The sequence below is a fragment of the Natator depressus genome, chromosome 24, assembly GCF_965152275.1.
Source record: "Natator depressus isolate rNatDep1 chromosome 24, rNatDep2.hap1, whole genome shotgun sequence".
NCBI lineage: Eukaryota > Metazoa > Chordata > Testudines > Cheloniidae > Natator > Natator depressus.
In genome coordinates, this window is record NC_134257.1 from 11,746,598 (window position 1) to 11,767,666 (window position 21,069).

At 51.7% G+C, this 21,069-nt stretch overlaps 1 protein-coding gene across 1 annotated transcript; it reads right to left on the reverse strand.

The window, feature by feature from the left end:
• Positions 1-260: 260 nt before the first annotated feature.
• ACKR1 (atypical chemokine receptor 1 (Duffy blood group)) lies at positions 261-20,527 on the reverse strand. Its single transcript, XM_074939016.1, has 2 exons — positions 20,504-20,527; positions 261-1,651 (listed from the first exon to the last, which is right to left on the reverse strand). Exons 1-2 carry the CDS (start codon positions 20,525-20,527, stop codon positions 641-643), a joined length of 1,035 nt encoding a protein of 344 aa, XP_074795117.1. The 3' UTR covers positions 261-640.
• Between the last annotated feature and the right edge of the window lie 542 nt (positions 20,528-21,069).

A 21,069-nucleotide genomic window follows, 5' to 3' on the forward strand; every position in this document is an offset into this window, starting at 1 on the left:
AGGTCTGGGACAGGTTCTCAGAGCTCCGTGCAGCTCAAGAGCTTGTCTCTCTCACCAGCAGAAGTTGGTCCAATTAAAGATGATACCTCACCCACCTTCTCCTGCTTCAGTTGGTGACAGGAAGCTCAGGTGAACAAGGGAGCTTGGTCAACTCAGTCCCATGGCTGTGAATGCTGCTTCCACAGCCCCGGGGCAGAGAGATGGGGGTCTGACTTCCCCCCTGCCCCCCGGCACCTTGTGTTGTCATTTCCACTGGTGGGAAGTGGGATGCAGCCGCTCTGCCTGGGTGGAAATGATGACACAAAGTGCCAGGAATGGCAAGTCGAGCTCAGGCACTTCAGCATGGGTGCCTACGTGGCCATGCAGAGCATGAGCTGGAGGGTACCTGGGCAGCCCTGCCCCCTGTGTTGCCAACTCTTATGAGTTGGTCATAAGTCTCATGCATGATAATTATTGTTTTCCTGAAAGCCCCAGCTCCTGGAGCCAAGTGGAGATGTGGTGACTTCAGCCTTTATTCTTAAAGAAAAAGTCCGTTTCTGGCCCTCGTGGCTATAGAGAAAGCAGCACTAAAGGCTCAAAAAGGCAAATAAAACGTGCCCCAATATTATTTTTACAGAATCGCAGGATTTTAAAGCCAATCTCATGATTTTTGGTGAGCCTGACTCGTGCTTTTTGAACATTTGGGGTCGGCAATACTGAGCCCTGGCACATGCTGTGCTGGCACTCGGGGGGGGCCTGGGTCAGCATGCATCCTTTGGTGATATAGCCCTGCCCCGAGAAGCAGCAGGGGCCCGAGGCAGCAGTGCAGAATGCCGAGGCCCTCTGACAGCCCCAGGAAGAAGTCAAGAAACTCCTGGAAATGGCAGCTGGTGTAGAGAAGCTGCCTCCTCACCAGTAAGTCCAGGAGCAGGGCTGTCCCGTACGGCACCCAGAGAAGGAAGAACAGACACGTCACCCCAACCCGCAGGTGCCAGCCACTCCTGCGCCAGGTCAGCATTGCCTTGGCCACGCCCAGTGCGGCAGGGAGCAGCATGAAAACAGCCAGGCAGGATGTGACGTGGGCCAGGTGCCACCAGGCGCTGTCCCTCATGATACAGAGCAACTGCGGGTGCCCCTCCGTTCCACTCAGCAAGGCAGCTGGCACTGCCAGGAGGACAGCTGCCACCCAGAGAGCCACGGCCATGCACCAGTGGTGCCGGCTGGGAACCCATTTGCCCCACATGGCACTGCATGCGCCGGCAGCCACCAGCAGCCCTTCAGCGAAGAGGCTCCCATGCCACAGCATGTACGCCACCTTGCAGAGCCCGTCACCAACGACCCATCCTTGGCTGATGCCGGCAGCAAAAAATGGCAGCATGGCTGTGAAGATGGTGGTGCCAAGCGTCAGCTGGAACAGGGAGGCTCTGCCAGGGGGCCAGCTCCAAAGACTCCGGCAGTTGGCCAAGGCCACCACCAGGGCCAGGTTACTCAGCAGACCTAAGGCACAGACTACAGCCAGGAAGTTGAAGGCATAACTGCGAAAGAATGAACAGTAGCCACTGTGGCAGGGCGCAGAGGCCAGGGTGTCATAAGTCAGTTCAGAGTCATAGGAGTAATTCACCATCATGTCCTCAAAGCTGTAGCTGCTCATGTTCAGTTCCAGGTGGCTGGACTGGAAAAGAGAAACATCAGGTAGTTCAGCCCTGTGCCCCACCCGGCCGGCATTCCTTGACCATTGGGCTGCTCTATGTGCCCCAGGGGTTCACTCACTGGGTGATGGGGGTGCATTCTTTGGCCACCAGCAAGTCCCAGGAATTCACCTATTGGGTACTGGAGGATGTGGTTCTCTGGACTCCAGGCAGCTCTGTGGGTAGCAGGGTTTACACGCCGGGTGCTGGAGGGAGGCGTCATTCTTGGGACACCACATGAGGCCAGCATGGGAGTTGAGTAGGGATTACTTTTTCTCACCCCAGACTCAGAGTTTATTGGGCCATGTGGCTGTGGGCCCTGGGTAGTGTTGTCCCCCCATGAACTCTTGTGCTGTTGGAGTTGGGTGGTGCCTTTTGCTGGGGTGATGGCTCTGCTCGGGTGAGCTTACCGCTGCAGTACCAGGCCCTTCCACCTCCAGGCCTACTTTAGGGAAAGGGGCAGGAACTACTGTGGCACAAGGACCAGGGGTTGGTATGAAATGCATGTGCGAGCAAAATTTGGAATTTCCATCCCCTGGAAAATTCCAACATCCCCACATTCCCCATATCCTCAAATGAGGCAAAAATGATTAATTTTTTCCATGGAACAGACATTCGGAAAAATTTCAGTTCCAAAATGTGGCAATGTTTTATTTCAGCATATACAGTCAAAATGAAACAGTTCATTATTCCTGAAATCAAAATGCTTGATTGCAACATTAAACTGCATTTTCCCATAGTGACATATTGCATTATGGGAGTTGAGTTCAGCAGCTTGATACTGCTGTTCTCCCTTGACCCAACTACATTCCTGGAATGCAACCTGAATCATGAGATTCCCATGATGCACCATGCAGATCAGTCAGATTGCCTTATGAGCAAGGTAGTCCTCCAGGGAGTCTGGCTCATAGAAGAGAATGGGAGCCAGGACTACATCTCCCATAAGTAGGGCCCTACCAAATTCATTGTTCGTTTTGGTCAATTTCATGGTCATAGGATATAAAAAATCATAGAATCATAGAATATCAGGGTTGGAAGGGACCTCAGGAGGTCATCTAGTCCAACCCCCTGCTCAAAGCAGGACCAATCCCCAATTAAATCATCCCAGCCAAGGCTTTGTCAAGCCTGACCTTAAAAACTTCCAAGGAAGGAGATTCTACCACCTCCCTAGGTAACGCACTCCAGTGTTTCACCACCCTCCTAGTGAAAAAGTTTTTCCTAATATCCAACCTAAACCTCCCCCACTGCAACTTGAGACCATTGCTCCTCGTTCTGTCCTCTTCTACCACTGAGAATAGTCTAGAACCATCCTCTTTGGAACCCCCTCTCAGGTAGTTGGAAGCAGCTATCAAATCCCCCCTCATTCTTCTCTTCTGCAGACTAAACAATCCCAGTTCCCTCAGCCTCTCCTCATAAGTCATGTGTTCCAGACCCCTAAGCATTTTTGTTGCCCTTCGCTGGACTCTCTCCAATTTATCCACATCCTTCTTGTAGTGTGGGGCCCAAAACTGGACACAGTACTCCAGATGAGGCCTCACCAATGTCGAACAGAGGGGAACGATCACGTCCCTCGATCTGCTCGCTATGCCCCTACTTATACATCCCAAAATGCCATTGGCCTTCTTGGCAACAAGGGCACACTGCTGACTCATATCCAGCTTCTCGTCCACTGTCACCCCTAGGTCCTTTTCCGCAGAACTGCTGCCTAGCCATTCGGTCCCTAGTCTGTAGCGGTGCATTGGGTTCTTCCGTCCTAAGTGCAAGACCCTGCACTTATCCTTATTGAACCTCATCAGGTTCTTTTGGCCCAATCCTCCAATTTGTCTAGGTCCCTCTGTATCCTATCTCTGCCCTCCAGCGTATCTACCACTCCTCCCAGTTTAGTATCATCCGCAAATTTGCTGAGAGTGCAGTCCACACCATCCTCCAGATCATTTATGAAGATATTGAACAAAACCGGCCCCAGGACCGACCCCTGGGGCACTCCACTTGATACCGGCTGCCAACTAGACATGGAGCCATTGATCACTACCAGTTGAGCCCGACAATCTAGCCAACTTTCTACCCACCTTATAGTGCATTCATCCAGCCCATACTTCTTTAACTTGCTGACAAGAATACTGTGGGAGACCGTGTCAAAAGCTTTGCTAAAGTCAAGAAACAATACATCCACTGCTTTCCCTTCATCCACAGAATCAGTAATCTCATCATAGAAGGCGATTAGATTAGTCAGGCATGACCTTCCCTTGGTGAATCCATGCTGACTGTTCCTGATCACTTTCCTCTCATGTAAGTGCTTCAGGATTCAATCATAGAATCATAGAATATCAGGGTTGGAAGGGACCCCAGAAGGTCATCTAGTCCAACCCCCTGCTCGAAGCAGGACCAATTCCCAGTTAAATCATCCCAGCCAGGGCTTTGTCAAGCCTGACCTTAAAAACCTCTAAGGAAGGAGATTCTACCACCTCCCTAGGTAACGCATTCCAGTGTTTCACCACCCTCTTAGTGAAAAAGTTTTTCCTAATATCCAATCTAAACCTCCCCCATTGCAACTTGAGACCATTACTCCTCGTTCTGTCATCTGCTACCATTGAGAACAGTCTAGAGCCATCCTCTTTGGAACCCCCTTTCAGGTAGTTGAAAGCAGCTATCAAATCCCCCCTCATTCTTCTCTTCTGCAGACTAAACAATCCCAGCTCCCTCAGTCTCTCCTCATAAGTCATGTGCTCTAGACCCCTAATCATTTTTGTTGCCCTTCGCTGGACTCTCTCCAATTTATCCACATCCTTCTTGTAGTGTGGGGCCCAAAACTGGACACAGTACTCCAGATGAGGCCTCACCAGTGTCGAATAGAGGGGAACGATCACGTCCCTCGATCTGCTCGCTATGCCCCTACTTATACATCCCAAAATGCCATTGGCCTTCTTGGCAACAAGGGCACACTGCTGACTCATATCCAGCTTCTCGTCCACTGTCACCCCTAGGTCTTTTTCCGCAGAACTGCTGCCTAGCCATTCGGTCCCTAGTCTGTAGCGGTGCATTGGATTCTTCTGCCCTAAGTGTAGGACCCTGCACTTATCCTTATTGAACCTCATCAGATTTCTTTTGGCCCAATCCTCCAATTTGTCTAGGTCCTTCTGTATCCTATCCCTCCCCTCCAGCGTATCTACCACTCCTCCCAGTTTAGTATCATCCGCAAATTTGCTGAGAGTGCAATCCACACCATCCTCCAGATCATTTATGAAGATATTGAACAAAACCGGCCCCAGGACCGACCCCTGGGGCACTCCACTTGACACCGGCTGCCAACTAGACATGGAGCCATTGATCACTACCCGTTGAGCCCGACAATCTAGCCAGCTTTCTACCCACCTTATAGTGCATTCATCCAGCCCATACTTCCTTAACTTGCTGACAAGAATACTGTGGAAGACCGTGTCAAAAGCTTTGCTAAAGTCAAGAAACAATACATCCACTGCTTTCCCTTCATCCACAGAACCAGTAATCTCATCATAAAAGGCGATTAGATTAGTCAGGCATGACCTTCCCTTGGTGAATCCATGCTGACTGTTCCTGATCACTTTCCTCTCATGTAAGTGCTTCAGGATTGATTCCTTGAGGACCTGCTCCATGATTTTTCCAGGGACTGAGGTGAGGCTGACTGGCCTGTAGGTCCCAGGATCCTCCTCCTTCCCTTTTTTAAAGATTGGCACTACATTAGCCTTTTTCCAGTCATCTGGGACTTCCCCCGTTCGCCACGAGTTTTCAAAGATAATGGCCAATGGCTCTGCAATCACAGCCGCCAATTCCTTTAGCACTCTCGGATGCCACGCGTCCGGCCCCATGGACTTGTGCATGTCCAGCTTTTCTAAATAGTCCCTAACCACCTTTTCTCCACAGAGGGCTGGCCACCTACTCCCCATGCTGTGCTGCTCAGTGCAGTAGTCTGGGAGCTGACCTTGTTCGTGAAGACAGAGGCAAAAAAAGCACTGAGCACATTAGCTTTTTCCACATCCTCTGTCACTAGGTTGCCTCCCTCATTCAGTAAGGGGCCCACACTTTCCTTGGCTTCCTTCTTGTTGCCAACATACCTGAAGAAACCCTTCTTGTTACTCTTGACATCTCTTGCTAGCTGCAGCTCCAGGTGCGATTTGGCCCTCCTGATTTCATTCCTACATGCCCGAGCAATATTTTTATACTCTTCCCTGGTCATATGTCCAACCTTCCACTTCTTGTAAGCTTCTTTTTTATGTTTAAGATCTTAAATTTCATGATTTCAGCTATTTAAATCTGAAATTTCACAGTGTTGTAATTGTAGGGGTTCTGACCCAAAAAGGAGTTGTGGGAGTGGGGGGTTGCAAGGTTACTGTGGGGGGGGTTGCGGTTCTGCTACCCTCACTTCTGCGCTGCTGCTGGTGGCAGCGCGGCCTTCAGAGCTGGGCACCCGGCCAACAGCTGCCACTCTCTGGCTGCCCAGCTCTGAATGCAGTGCAGAAGTGAGGGTGGCAATACCACGACCCCCTCTAAAATAACCTTAGACCTGCCTGCAACTCTCTTTTGATCAGGACCCCCAATTTGAGAAACGCTGGTGTCTCCAGTGAAATCACACAAAAGACCAGATTTCACGGTCTGTGACGCGTTTTTCATGGCCGTGAATTTGGTAGGGCCTACCCATAAGGCAATGTGACAGTGGGAAATGGTATAATGGCCCATTTTAAACCAGTAAACATTCCGATTTGGCTCGAAATGACCTGCAATGAGCTATCACATTTCAGTTTACTCGACAGAAAATTTAAATTTTTCAGTACAATCAAAATTTTCCTGCAGAGAATTTCAATTGTTGTGGAAACTGCATATTTCTCTCAGAAAATCATTGCACCAGAATATTCCCAACAAACTCTACTTTACAAGGCGTGCCATGGAGATCCCTGCTCCATCCTGGAAATCTCTGCTCCATTGAGCAGGTTGTTGGTCGCACAGACATGGGCCTAGATTGTGCAACACTTCCTGCTGCTGGCGAGCACTCTGTTCATACGTGTGAGTGACAAGTGTTGCACAATCCAGCCTGTGGAACCTTCTGGTTGTGCCATTGTGTTTGGACAAGGAGTTTTAAAGGCTGCACTCCTATGTCTTAGTCTCTGACCAAGTTCTGCACTGATGGCTCAGAGGGAGCCTCCTCACACCCATTTGTCACATCTCAGTGTTGCCAGCTTAGCTACTTTGTCAGTAGATTTAGCGACTTTTTGGTTTCCCTAGTGATAAAATAAGTGTCAAAGTGACCAGTGACAAATCTAGCGACTTTCGCTGCCAATTACTGTGACATTCAGAGAAAGGAGTCACCAATATGTATAGTTACAAAATCATTCACAAGCAGCTCAGTAGTGTTAATAAAATCCATTCCATGCTCTTCTTACTACATTCTGCTGCACACCAAATCAATGTCATTATGTCTCAATTGAGCATGTCCTCAGAAGGAATCGCATTCCAGGGCTTCTTGGGCTGAGATCACAGTATTCTGCAGGCGAGGAAAAGAAGTTTGTGGAGGCTAATTGAATACTTTGCTAAAGCCAGGCACACTTTGGAGAGAGCAGCACATTAGCCGGGGCTTGTTTTTACCCAAATGTTCTTTCTCGCTGCTCCGTAATAGGTAGCACAGCCTGTGATGCAGGGAAAGATGGGTAATGAAGCGGGCTGGGCGGGCGAGGCAGGTTAGCCAGTGAGGAGAGGAGCATGGATGGAAGGTGGGGTGGGATGAGACAGGGCCCTGTGCCCCAAGGGGATGGGGGTCACCGTGCCTCCAGGAACAAAGCCCTTACTACAGGATCAAAGGTGGAGCTAGCTTGATTTCGGCTCCCCTTTACTCCTTCCCCTGGCTGGCCTTAACTGCCCAGCTGGGGGGGATTGGGAAGGGGTCTGGCTAGCAGATTTTTGTTTACTTTCAGAGTCATAGAATCATAGAATATCAGGGTTGGAAGAGACCTCAGGAGGTCATCTAGTCCAACCCCCTGCTCAAAGCAGGACCAATCCCCAACTAAATCACAACAGGTTAGTGAAAGGGAGAGCCCAGAGCTGAGGGGAAGAGGGCTTCACCGGAGCTCGGTGCTGCAGGGAGCCAAGAAAGTAGATTTAAAAACAAAAATCTGCTAGCTAGACCCCTTCCCAATCCCTCCACTTCCAGGGTTTGATTTCTGAAAATAGTGGGGCAGCTAACCCCCGGCCAAGCCAGGGGAAGGAGTAAAAGGGAGCCAAAATCAAGCTAGCTCCACCTTTGATCCTGTAATAAGGGCTTCATTCCTGGAGAATTCCCATTGGGGCACATGGCCCTGTCTCATCCCACCACACCTTCCATCCATGCTCCTCTCCTCACTGGCTAACCTGCCTCACCCGCCCAGCCCGCTTCATTACCCATCTTTCCCTGCATCACAGGCTGTGCTACCTATTACGGAGCAGCGAGAAAGAACATTTGGGTAAAAACAAGCCCTGGCTAATGTGCTGCTCTCTCCAAAGTGCGCCTGGCTTTAGCAAAGTATTCAATTAGCCTCCACAAACTTCTTTTCCTCGCCTGCAGATTACAGTGATCTCAGCCCAAGAAGTCCTGGAATGCGATTCCTTCCGAGGACATGCTCAGTTGAGACATAATGACATTGATTTGGTGTGCAGCAGATGTAGTAAGAAGAGCATGGAATGGATTTTATTAAAACTATCGAGCTGCTTGTGAATGATTTTGTGACTATACTCACCTGGGCGCATATATATATAATTCTTTGTTGAATTCTCTGGACATTTTGTTTAGTGACATTTTTGACTCCTTTTGAGTACTTAAACAGCTATATCTAGCAACTTGTCAGGGTTTGTCTGGTGACTTCCTGCTCTGTGGAATTGGCAACCCTGCGAGAGTCTGATTCCAGCTGCTGTGGGGTGGAGTTCGATTCCTGGTGCCTCCTCAGTTATGCCCCATCTACCTGGCTGTCCTGCTCAGACACAAACACAGGGTTGTTTCATAGCGAGACGTTTCTCTGTACCAAGGCGCATCGCTTGGGGGCCTGCCTGAAGGAGCCCCCATGGACCCCCTGAAATGTCCCACCTGGCCCTGCAGCTCCATCACTTTAGGACTCTCACAGACTGCCCTGCCAGGGGGAAGTCCTTATATTTGTCTCACTCTCACACAGCTTCTGTCTCTGGTTCCTTTTGGACTCCAAAAGGTCACAAATCCCTGTCCTCTCAGTGTGTCCTTCGCGCTGGCTTTTGTGCCAGTCCACTGGTCTGCTCTCAGGTCTTCAGTTTCCTGCCTGGCTGACCTTTTCCTTTCCCCGTTTCCACAGACACTTTTTCCCTGGCTGCATACACGGATCCCACATTCAAAAACATCTGTCTTCAGTGACAGCAAGCAAACTAGGAGCCAGGTTTATTGGCTGTTTATAATCGCCTTTGCATTCAATGTTCTCCTGCAATATTCACACAAAATAATTGTGTTTGTGTGGACATGGGCAGTCCTGGCTTGAAAGGTGCAGTCACACATCCTAGTACCTCCTGTTTGATTAATTACCGTGGTGTCATGCTTTTGGACTGCGGTTTTTGGTAACACCCAGCTGTGCAAATAAGCAGTGTCCCATCTAGTCCACATGTAGGCACTGGGCCAAGTTCAAAGACCAATCCAGTCTGATGTAATTTACCCTTTCTCTCAGCCCCTTCAGCACGTCACCCCCACGCTCCTAGCCTCCACTCCCATGCCCCTCTGCTTCCACATCACCTCTGACCATGGCTCTCTCAATGTAACCAGCTTGCATTGTAACCCACCCCAGCTGAGTCCCCCTTTCTCCTTGGTAAGGAGGTTGGATGGTGCCTGAGTCAATGTGAGGAGCTGTTTTCTGCGTAGGGTGACCAGACATCTGGATATAAGGAGCTTTGTCTTATATAGGACCCTGTTACTGCTCCTGACCCCTGTCCTGATTCTTCATACTTGCTATCTGGTAACCCTAGTTCTGCCCTCATTTACACCCGTCCAGTGCCACAGTGCGGAGCTGAGGGCCAGGGAGTCTAAGTCACAGCCCCTCGCATCTCACTTCTGAACATCAGCCTCTGGAGGAGTGTGGAACGGGCTGGGAAGAGATGGCCAAGGGCCTGTATCTGGACTCCCATCAGGAAGGACTAGGGAAGGGCAGTGTGGAGGTCTCCAGGCTGTTTAAGGAGGGTGGAGGAGTGGGAGAGGTCTCTGTGGTCAGAGCAGAGGGTGGGGCTTCTGGGCTATACGTGAAGAGGAGTGTGAGATGTTGTAGCCACTGGGCCATGCTGGGGAGCTGGGATGAGGGGGGAGGGTTGAGTCTCTGGTCTAAGGCAAGACATTTGTGCCCCTAATGAGAGGCTGAGCTGGAGGATGGGCCATGGGCTCTATGTGTTTGGGGACAGGGGGCTCATGGCCCATGCTGGAAAGGCTGGTGGGTTCAGGAGAAGGCTGATGTTTTGTGGGCTGAGGCCAGGCTGGGCCTGAGCAGAATTATAGCTGTGACTGAGATGAAGCTGCCTTGCTAACATTTATTATTACAACCACTTTCTCATAGCCAGGATGCTTAGAATGAATGGAGCTTATTTACAACTGTAAGCAGAGTCAGGATGAGCTCCACCCTGACATCTGGTGGTGAGGTGTGGCAAGTTGTGGAAAAGAACTTCAGGGGCCGATCTCATTTGCATAGGCACACCCACCCTGCCTAGAATGAAGCCATAGCTGCCCAAATGGTCACTCTGGCTGCTGTGGAATCCCCAGTGTCTCTGTTATTGGGGCAGGAAGAATAAATTATTATTAACCTGATTATGGGAATCAAGGACAGTGGAACTGTACTTGGCCTTTTGTTATGCTGGAGGGACTCGCCATCAACTAAGTAGCACTCGCTAGGCAAGGGACATGGGTTCCAAAACTCTGTGAATTGAGAGAGGTTGGGGACAGGTATTAATGCTTGGTGGTATGGGTGCTACATGCTAATTGTGCTTCCTCTTCTCTCCACTGTGGAATATCAGAGCTAATTTTGATTCCATTAGGAGGCTACTGAGCTGAATTTGCTTTGGGCTAATGGTGCACCAGCACTGAGGCTCCCCTACTACAAGCTGAAATCACAAAAGAGCTAAACTGACTAAGAGCTGAGATCACTGAGTGTTGTGTTAAGTAGTGGGGGAGCCTGAAGCTATATGGTAGAGCAGTTTGCGGGATGGCAAGCGGAGAGGATTGGCTGGTGGAGCAGAGCAGTTTGAGGGACGGCGAGTGGAGCGGCTGGCGGAGTGGAGCCCCATGGAGAGGTGGGCCATCAGCTTTGGACCACGTAAGGTGCCCCTTAACCCCCCCACCCCCAATCTTCACCCAGGTTGGGAGGTAAAACTCTGCAGATAAATTTTTGAACTCTGGGGCTGCCCTGACCAAGAACAGAGACTTTGGGGTCGTTGGACTTTTGGGACTTTGGGTGATTTTGAGTTGCTGGACTCAAGAACCAAAGGGAAAGGACATGCCCCAATTTGCTTGGGGTGGGTTTTGCTCATGGGTTGTGTTATGAATCCTGTTGGTGGTGTTTCCCCAAAATAATGCCACATTATTTCTCTCTGTTATTAAAAGGCTTTTTGCTACACTCAGACTATGTGCTTATGAGAGGGGAAGTATTGCCTCTTGGAGGCGCCCAGCGGGGGTGGTGTATATTTGTCCCAGGTCACCGGGTGGGGGCTCGAGCTGGTTTTGCATTGTGTTATTGGAATGGAACCCCTAGATACTGAACTCGGCCCTTGTTGCTGCCAACTCTGACAGGCAGAAGGGTTACATAACCATCGCTATGTCTTAAGCATACAGTCATGGATGGTTATAAACTGTTCAGGAAGGACAGGCAGGGCAGAAAAGGTGGGGGAGTAGCACTGTATGTAAGGGAGCAGTATGACTGCTCAGAGCTCCGGTACGAAACTGTGGAAAAACCTGAGTGTCTCTGGATTAAGTTTAGAAGTGTGTGCAACAAGAGTGATGTAGTGGTGGGAGTCTGCTATAGACCACCGGACCAGGGGGATGAGGTGGATGAGGCTTTCTTCCGGCAACTCATGGAAGCTACTAGATCGCATGCCCTGATTCTCATGGGTGACTTTAATTTTCCTGATATCTGCTGGGAGAGCAATACAGCGGTGCATAGACAATCCAGGAAGTTTTTGGAAAGCGTAGGGGACAATTTTCTGGCGCAAGTGCTAGGGGAGCCAACTAGGGGGGGCACTTTTCTTGACCTGCTGCTCACAAACCGGGTAGAATTAGTGGGGGAAGCAAAAGTGGATGGCAGTGACCATGAGTTGGTTGAGTTCAGGATCCTGACGCAGGGAAGAAAGGTAAGCAGCAGGATACGGACCCTGGACTTCAGGAAAGCAGACTTCGACTCCCTCAGGGAACGGATGGGTAGGATCCCCTGGGGGACTATCATGAAGGGGAAGGGAGTCCAGGAGAGCTGGCTGTATTTCAAGGAATCCAGGTTGAGGTTACAGGGACAAACCATCCCGATGAGTCGAAAGAATAGTAAACATGGCAAGCGACCAGCTTGGCTTAATGGTGAAATCCTAGCGGATCTTAAACATAAAAAAGAAGCTTACAAGAAGTGGAAGGTTGGACATATGACCAGGGAAGAGTATAAAAATATTGCTCGGGCATGTAGGAAAGATATCAGGAGGGCCAAATCGCACCTGGAGCTGCAGCTAGCAAGAGATGTCAAGAGTAACAAGAAGGGTTTCTTCAGGTATGTTGGCAACAAGAAGAAAGCCAAGGAAAGTGTGGGCCCCTTACTGAATGAGGGAGGCAACCTAGTGACAGAGGATGTGGAAAAAGCTAATGTACTCAATGCTTTTTTTGCCTCTGTTTTCACTAACAAGGTCAGCTCCCAGACTGCTGCGCTGGGCATCACAGAATGGGGAAGAGATGGCCAGCCCTCTGTGGAGATAGAGGTGGTTAGGGACTATTTAGAAAAGCTGGACGTGCACAAGTCCATGGGGCCGGACGAGTTACATCCGAGAGTGCTGAAGGAATTGGCGGCTGTGATTGCAGAGCCCTTGGCCATTATCTTTGAAAACTCGTGGCGAACGGGGGAAGTCCCGGATGACTGGAAAAAGGCTAATGTAGTGCCAATCTTTAAAAAAGGGAAGAAGGAGGATCCTGGGAACTACAGGCCAGTCAGCCTCACCTCAGTCCCTGGAAAAATCATGGAGCAGGTCCTCAAAGAATCAATCCTGAAGCACTTACATGAGAGGAAAGTGATCAGGAACAGTCAGCATGGATTCACCAAGGGAAGGTCATGCCTGACTAATCTAATCGCCTTTTATGATGAGATTACTGGTTCTGTGGATGAAGGGAAAGCAGTGGATGTATTGTTTCTTGACTTTAGCAAAGCTTTTGACACTGTCTCCCACAGTATTCTTGTCAGCAAGTTAAGGAAGTATGGGCTAGATGAATGCACTATAAGGTGGGTAGAAAGCTGGCTAGATTGTCGGGCTCAACGGGTAGTGATAAATGACTCCATGTCTAGTTGGCAGCCGGTGTCAAGTGGAGTGCCCCAGGGGTCGGTCCTGGGGCCGGTTTTGTTCAATATCTTCATAAATGATCTGGAGGATGGTGTGGATTGCACTCTCAGCAAATTTGCAGATGATACTAAACTGGGAGGAGTGGTAGATACGCTGGAGGGGAGGGATAGGATACAGAAGGACCTAGACAAATTGGAGGATTGGGCCAAAAGAAATCTGATGAGGTTCAATAAGGATAAGTGCAGGGTCCTGCACTTAGGATGGAAGAATCCAATGCACCGCTACAGACTAGGGACCGAATGGCTAGGCAGCAGTTCTGCGGAAAAGGACCTAGGGGTGACGGTGGACGAGAAGCTGGATATGAGTCAACAGTGTGCCCTTGTTGCCAAGAAGGCCAATGGCATTTTGGGATGTATAAGTAGGGGCATAGCGAGCAGATCGAGGGACGTGATCGTTCCCCTCTATTCGACACTGGTGAGGCCTCATCTGGAGTACTGTGTCCAGTTTTGGGCCCCACACTACAAGAAGGATGTGGATAAATTGGAGAGAGTCCAGCGAAGGGCAACAAAAATGATTAGGGGTCTAGAGCACATGACTTATGAGGAGAGGCTGAGGGAGCTGGGATTGTTTAGTCTGCAGAAGAGAAGAATGAGGGGGGATTTGATAGCTGCTTTCAACTACCTGAAAGGGGGTTCCAAAGAGGATGGCTCTAGACTGTTCTCAATGGTAGCAGATGACAGAACGAGGAGTAATGGTCTCAAGTTGCAATGGGGGAGGTTTAGATTGGATATTAGGAAAAACTTTTTCACTAAGAGGGTGGTGAAACACTGGAATGCGTTACCTAGGGAGGTGGTAGAATCTCCTTCCTTAGAGGTTTTTAAGGTCAGGCTTGACAAAGCCCTGGCTGGGATGATTTAACTGGGAATTGGTCCTGCTTCGAGCAGGGGGTTGGACTAGATGACCTTCTGGGGTCCCTTCCAACCCTGATATTCTATGATTCTATGATTCTAAGCAAGTGTGTTATCTGAGTGTAACATTCACTATGTGTGAGGCAGGCTAGGCAGGGCTGGGCCTGGGCGCTCACCTGCTGTCGCAGTCCAGGAGAGGGGGAAGCTGGTGTGAGGGAAGGAGAGGCAGACAAACACCATGAAACAAGCAGTGATCACCTGGCGTCTGATGCTGGGTGAGGAAAAGGTGTCTCTTGGCTACACTCGAACTGGAGGTAACAGCTATAAATCCCTTTCATTACGCATAGGAAATAAGGCCTTTTCCTAACATCCCATTGCAAGCTGAGCTCTGTCAGGCAGCAACTGGGGCTGTTTCATTGAGCAGATGTTTTGTGACATGAGCTGGAACCTCCTCGAGTCAGTGATGGACAGTCATTGACACCGGTCTCTACAGCACCTTAGAGCCCAGCTAATCACCAACTGAGTGGGGCAGCAAAGTTTGTTTTTTAACCCTCATTCAACACCAATTTGTGTTACTGTAACTGCAAAGCATGACGAGCGGTGTTTTCACTTAACAGATGTTTGTCTAGAACTTTAACTCCATCATCACAGAGTTTTTGTTAGATAATTTTCTTAGTTTTTGGAAAGATTTTTAACTGTAGAGAGTGAAACCGTCCTGTAGATGGTGCTGTTGGAATTTGGATCTAGGAGCAAACTGGCTTCCAGCAGCGCAGGCTGTGTGGACAGTCATGGAGTGCGGCCAGGAGACTCCATTTCCTTAGAGCACAAATCGCCAGTGTAGTGCTCTCTGGGTACCTCACAATGTTAATGCTTAGACATGGAGCTGGAGTCACCTCCTCCACCCAGTTCCCCAGGTCTCTCCACCCTAACAGGGCCAGCTGTTGCGGCAGAACTGGCTGCAGGCAGGAAGGCAGCCATGCAATCAGGAGTTTCCCTTGCCTCTCCCTAATTGGCCTGTGATTTATGACCTGTGACACAAGACAAGAACAATGGCCTGGCAGAGCCCCTCTCATCATCCACAGTGGGAACAACTGGCCTCATTTCCCAGCACAAAGTGAACCCTCCATGGCCGGTTGCTGGGCTCAGCCCAACGGACAGTGGGGAAATCCAAGAGGCAGATTCCCCTCAGAGGTGGCCCCTTATGGGCCTCGCCCCTCAGACTGGATTGCTGAGGCTGTTTGAGATAGGAACAGAACAGCTTGGCAGTGAAGCATGGGGGGCCAGCAATGCCTGGCACTGCGGGGAGCAGGGCAGCCGGGGGTCCCACAGAATTGGGTCTGGGTTTGGCTGTATGGAGTGTCTCTGGATACAGAGTGTTAGAGAGCCCAGGGCAGGGATCTCACCACCAAAAGCCCTTCAGACAAGTCCAGACTGGAACGGGACATTCCCGAAAACAGCCCCTCTGCACTGGCATTGCACCCGACTGTTGGGGGATCACGGGCCCAGTCTGGTGGCCTGACTGAGGGCTAGTGATCTGCCTGCTCTGTGTGGGATCCAGGCCTCAGTCTTCCCCTTGGCTTCCTGTTTCTCAGCAGAGGAGGCCACAATGAGGGAGCGAGTGAGGGACCAGGAGCAAGGGGAGGTGGGGGGAGAGGGACAAGACAAGCACAGGTGAAAGGGGAGCCTAGATTCAAGGGGGGCCCAGGGACAAGGCAGGCCCAGGGGTGAAGGGGACCCAGGTGCAAGGGTGGCCCAGGGATGAGGGGGGCCCAGGTGTTATTGGGGGGCTCAGGGACGCAACAGGCCCAGATGTAAGGGGGGTCCAGGGGCTAGGGGGGTTCAGGTGTAAGGGAGGCCCAGAGACGCAGCAGGCCCAGGTGTAAGGGGCACCCAGGAACACAGGCCCTCTTTGACTACAGTAGGAGCTAGAGAAAGATGAAAGAAAGCGGAGGTGCTCTACTTAGCAGGGAAAGAGAGCTAATAACTGAGGACAGCAAGAAAGCTGGGGTGTTTTATGCCAATTTTTTTTCAGGCTTCATTAAAAAGATTAATGGTGACCAGATATGCAACAGGACTACTGTTAACAAGAAGGGGGAAGGAACACAAGCTAAAACAGGGCAAGAACAGGTTAAAGAATATTGTGATAAACTGGATGTATTCAGGGCCTGATGAAATTAAATGACAAACTAGCTGAAGAAATCTCAGAACCATTAGCAATTACCTTGCAGAGCCCATGGAGGACAGGTGGGGTCCAGGGGACTAGAGAAGGGCAAACATAGTACCTATGTTTAAAAAGGGGAACAGGCGATCAGGGGAATTATAGACCAGTCAGCCAACTTCGATACCTGGAAAGATCCTCAGCAAGTTTACACTAAGCTAGGGGTAGAGGTAGATCTGCTGGAGGGTAGGGATAGGGTCCAGAGTGACCTAGACAAATTGTAGGATTGGGCTAAAAGAAATCTGATGAGGTTCAACAAGGACAAGAGCAGAGTCCTGAACTTAGGATGGAAGAATCCCTTGCACTGCTTCAGGCTGGGGACCGACTGGCTAAGCGGCAGTTCTGCAGAAAAGGACCTGGGGATTACAGTGGATGAGAAGCTGGATATGAGTCAGCAGTGTGCCCTTGTTGCCAAGAAGGCTAAGGACATATTGGGCTGCATTAGTAGGAACTTTGCTAGCAGATCGAGGGAAGTGATTATTCCCCTCTATTCGGCACTGGGGAGGCCACATCTGGAGTACTGTGTCCAGTTTTGGGCCCCCCACTGTAAAGGATGTGGACAAATTGGAGCGAGTCCAGCGGAGGGCAACAAAAATGATTAGGGGGCTGGAGCACATTACTTACAAGGAGAGGCTGAGGGAACTGTGTTTATTTAGTCTGCAGAAGAGAAGAGTGAGGGGGGATTTGATAGAAGCCTTCAACTACCTGAAGGGGGGTTCCAAAGAGGATGGAGCTAGGCCAGGCTGGGGCAAACTTTTTAGCCTGAGGGCCACATCGGGGTATGGAAATTGTATGGCGGGCCATGAATGCTCACAAAATTGGGAGTAGGGGTGCGGGAGGGGGTGAGGGCTCCAGCTGAGGGTGCTGGCTATGGGGTGGGGCCAGAAATTAGGAGTTCAGGGTGCGGGAGGTGGCTCTGGGTTAGCGTGTACGAGGGTGAAGGCTCTGGGGTGGGGCTGGGGATGAGGGGTTTGGGGAGCAGGAGGGGGCTCCAGGCTGGGACTGAGGGGCTTGGAGGGTGGGAGGGGGATCAGGGCTGGGGCAGGGGGTTGGGGTATGGCAGAGGGGTGTGAGGGGTCTGGCTGGGGGTGCAGGCTCTGGGGTGGGGCTGGGGATCAGGGGTTTGGGGTGCAGGAGGGTGCTCCGGGCTGGGACCAATGGGTTCAGAGGGCAGGAGGGGGATCAGGGATGGGGCAGGCTGTTGGGGCATGGGGGTGGGTGAGAGCTCTGGCTGGGGGTGGAGCTGGTGATGAGGCGCTTGGGGTACAAGAGGGGGCTCTGGGCTGAGATCGAGGGGTTCAGAGGGTGGGAGGTGGTTCAGGGCTGTGGCAGGGGATTGGGGCGCGGGATCAGGGGTGCAGGGTCCGGGCGGCGTTTACCACAGGTAGCTCCCGGAGGCATGTCCCCCCTCCGGCTGCAAGGCACAGCCAGGCAGCTCTGTGCGCTGCCCCGTCTATAGGCACCACCCTTGCAGCTCCCGTTGGCTGTGGGGGTGGCGCTTGCAGACGGGGCAAAGTGCAGAGCCACCTGGCTGCACATGCGCGTACTACGTAGGAGCCGGAGGGTGATCATGCCAGCTGCTTCCTGGGAGCCGCACAGAGTAGGGCAAGCCCCGACCCCGCTCCCTGGCTGGAGCGTGGGAGCAGGGCAAGCCCCCGACCCCACTCCTCGGCAGGAGCTGAGGGCTGGATTAAATGGTCTGATGCGCTGGATGTGGCCCACGGGCTGTAGTTTGCCCACCCCTGAGCTAGACTCTTCTCAGTGATGGCAGATGACAGAACAAGAAGTAATGGTCTCAAGTTGCAGTGGGGGAGGTCTAGGTTGGATATTAGGAAACACTATTTCACTAGGAGGGTGGGGAAACACTGGAATGGGTTACCTCAGAGCTTTGGTCTCCTTCCCCCTGTGAACCTAGCTTAGGGGGAAGGGAAGGGTTGGGGGGGGACTCTGGCGTCTGGGGAGGGGTGAAATGGGGCAGAATGAGAATGTGGGGAACAGCCAGGGAAGCCTAGGGGTCAGGAACAGATGGGGGAGGCTCAGCAGAGACTCGGGTAATGTGGGGCCAGAGAGGAAAGCAAGGCAGGACCAGCCAAGAGACAGGGGAGAATAATAACAGGGTGGAGGAAATGCCAATGAGAACCGGCTGGAGCTGCAGCTGGTGGGGAAGGAAGGACCCTGGGGAAGAGCAGGCTGGCTCTCTGGGGCTTGTTTGCCATGCTTGGCCCCTGTCCAGCCTGTGACACTGGGGCCCCGCTGGCATCCAGGCGAGAGGGGAGAACCAAAGCCAGCCCTGGAGATGGGGTGAGTGTGGGCCTAGGCACATGCTCTTTCATGGGAAGCAGCCAGTCCTATGCCCAGCTGGCCCCTCTGCCTGCCCCCCAGGGCGCAGGAGCAGCAGCATCAGGAAGTCGTGTTTTCAGAGCTAATGCTCTGATCATCATTTTTACAAAGCCATTTTCCTGGGGCAAAGGCCGTAAATCATGGTCAATGCCTGGCTCAGGGCCCCAGGACAAGGCTGCAGCCAAGCTGCCAGGCAGGCTTGGTGCTGGATGCTTCACAGATGCCATGGCTCATGCAGCCATGATGCCAGCCAGCCAGCCATGCTGGGCACAGCTCTCAAGCCGGTGATAGCAGCTTCCAGCTCTAGCGCTGCAGACAAGAGCCAGTCTGCCCCACATGATGACCACTCACTGACCAGGGGATCAGGCAGGAGCTGGGGGATCTGTGATCTGTGTACCAGCCAGCTGTCTGGGTTCAGTTTGCAAGTACAAATGATACTGCAACCCCCTGAGCTCCTGTGCTGGATGGGAAGAGGGGGAACGACGCCTCTGGATAAACAGCACCACTCCCAGGCCGTCATTGTTGGTGTTCATCCCCATGGAATCCACTTCTGACGACTTAGGAGTGGCCCAGGACTGGGATGGCTGGGGATTGGGATTGAGACGCATGGGAAGCCCAGGGAAGCAGGGAGCATCCCTCTCCAGTGTCCCCTGTTCGGAGAGATGTCACTCATTTTTGTCTCACCTGCATTCCCCCCAAACTCAGAGTCTCCTCACTTTATTGGAGGAAATTGCCATCAGAAATAATGACTCTTGCAGAGGAGATTCTAGAGCTACTTTCCCCAAAGGAAGGAATCCTGCAGTATCTTTCCCTTCCTGCAGGGAGAGCTGGCGTGCTCCTTGGTTTGGGTCTTTGTCCCACTTGGAGCAGGGAGCTGAGTGAGTGGAAAGCCCCCGTCACAAATCATAGATACAGGGCGTCTCTCCCCTGGCACTGGCAGGTGGAGGGGGAGGCAGGAGGAGAGCTGAGGGGGGAAATGCTTTCCCATCCCATGGAAGTTTTCAAGAGCTAATTTTTTCCCCGTTCCACATCAGCTGGACATCAAGCACTGTCAATGTTTTCCTGGAAAAACCAGAGAGCGAGCGAGAGCAGCGTTCAAATATCCAATGGTCCAGAGGTTCAGCTGCTCTGCTGGAGACCTGGGATCACATCCCAGCATTGCCTGGCTTGGTGCAGAGCCTTGAATCTGGGGCTCCCCTAGTACCCTAACCCCAGGATCTGTCCCGACTAAGCAGAACAGTGCAGACAGCCACACTGGAGAGAGGTCCTATAGCCCAGGTTCAGATGTGGGCCTGGGGAGTGCCCGAAGCACTGGGCTGTCAGCAACTGGGACAAGGCCCTGTCTGGCTTTGACCAGAAATTTTATTCTGGAGCTGAGAAACCTTCCCGGGCAGTTTCACAGATGCCAAGACATTCCCAAGGAAAGTCTCCGTTTCCACGACTCACCATTTTCCAATGAAAACCTGTTTTGTCAGAAAGCCCTGACCAGCTGTACTCAGGAGCGAGGAGCGTTAACCCAGCAGGTGCCTGTGTAATGCTGACAGACCCTGGCCATCAGCGGGTGGGATCGAACTGGGGACCTCTGAAGCTAACCTTAGTGCATGAGCCTCTACCACATGAGCTAAAAGCCACCTGGCTGTTAGCTAAGGCTGTAGAGCAGACTCATTTAACTCACTCTCTAAGTGGTCTTGGTGCCACTAGATGGGACAGAACACCACACCCAGAAGTTGCGTGGGTTATACCTGCACCACTTCACACTCTGCCTTTACTCTCAGCCCCTCACCTTTACTACGGGAGCGAATCTATTTTAGGAGGACAGTGGAGGTAGGCAAAGGAGCCCCTGGACTCACCACAATGATGATGCAGTTCCCCATGGTGTCCGCGTGCTGTGCGAATTGTGGCTGATACAGGAGAGCTCTCTCTGCCTCTGTCTGTCTCTCCAAGGGGAGGGGACAGGCTGCTGTTACAAGATAAGAGCTGGGACACCAAAAACAAACTTTCTGCTCCTGTAAAACCCCCCGAGTGAAGGAAACAGGAGGAGGCAGGGCTGCCAGTAAGTTGCTGGAGCCCTCTGGGCAGGAAACACTCCTGGAGGGGACCAATGTACTGGATATCCTGACAGGGTCCCCAGTGCCAAGGAATGCATCTCTTCCAGGCTTCCTGTCTGAATGCTTCATATACATGTTCCAGGCCCTGAGACCTGACCCGACTGACTCCATATCTCAGACTACACGTAGCACCAACCTACAGCCAGATTGTAGCCAACCCCACATGGCATCCTTTGGGGTCCAGTTCACTGGCCCGCATGGTGTGGGCACCTGTCCTTCCCTGCTCCTCCCAGTCTCACGGCCCTCCCATTCCACCATCACCCTCACCTCTCTGGCTTGTTCGATTGCTTCTTACCTTAGAAATGTCA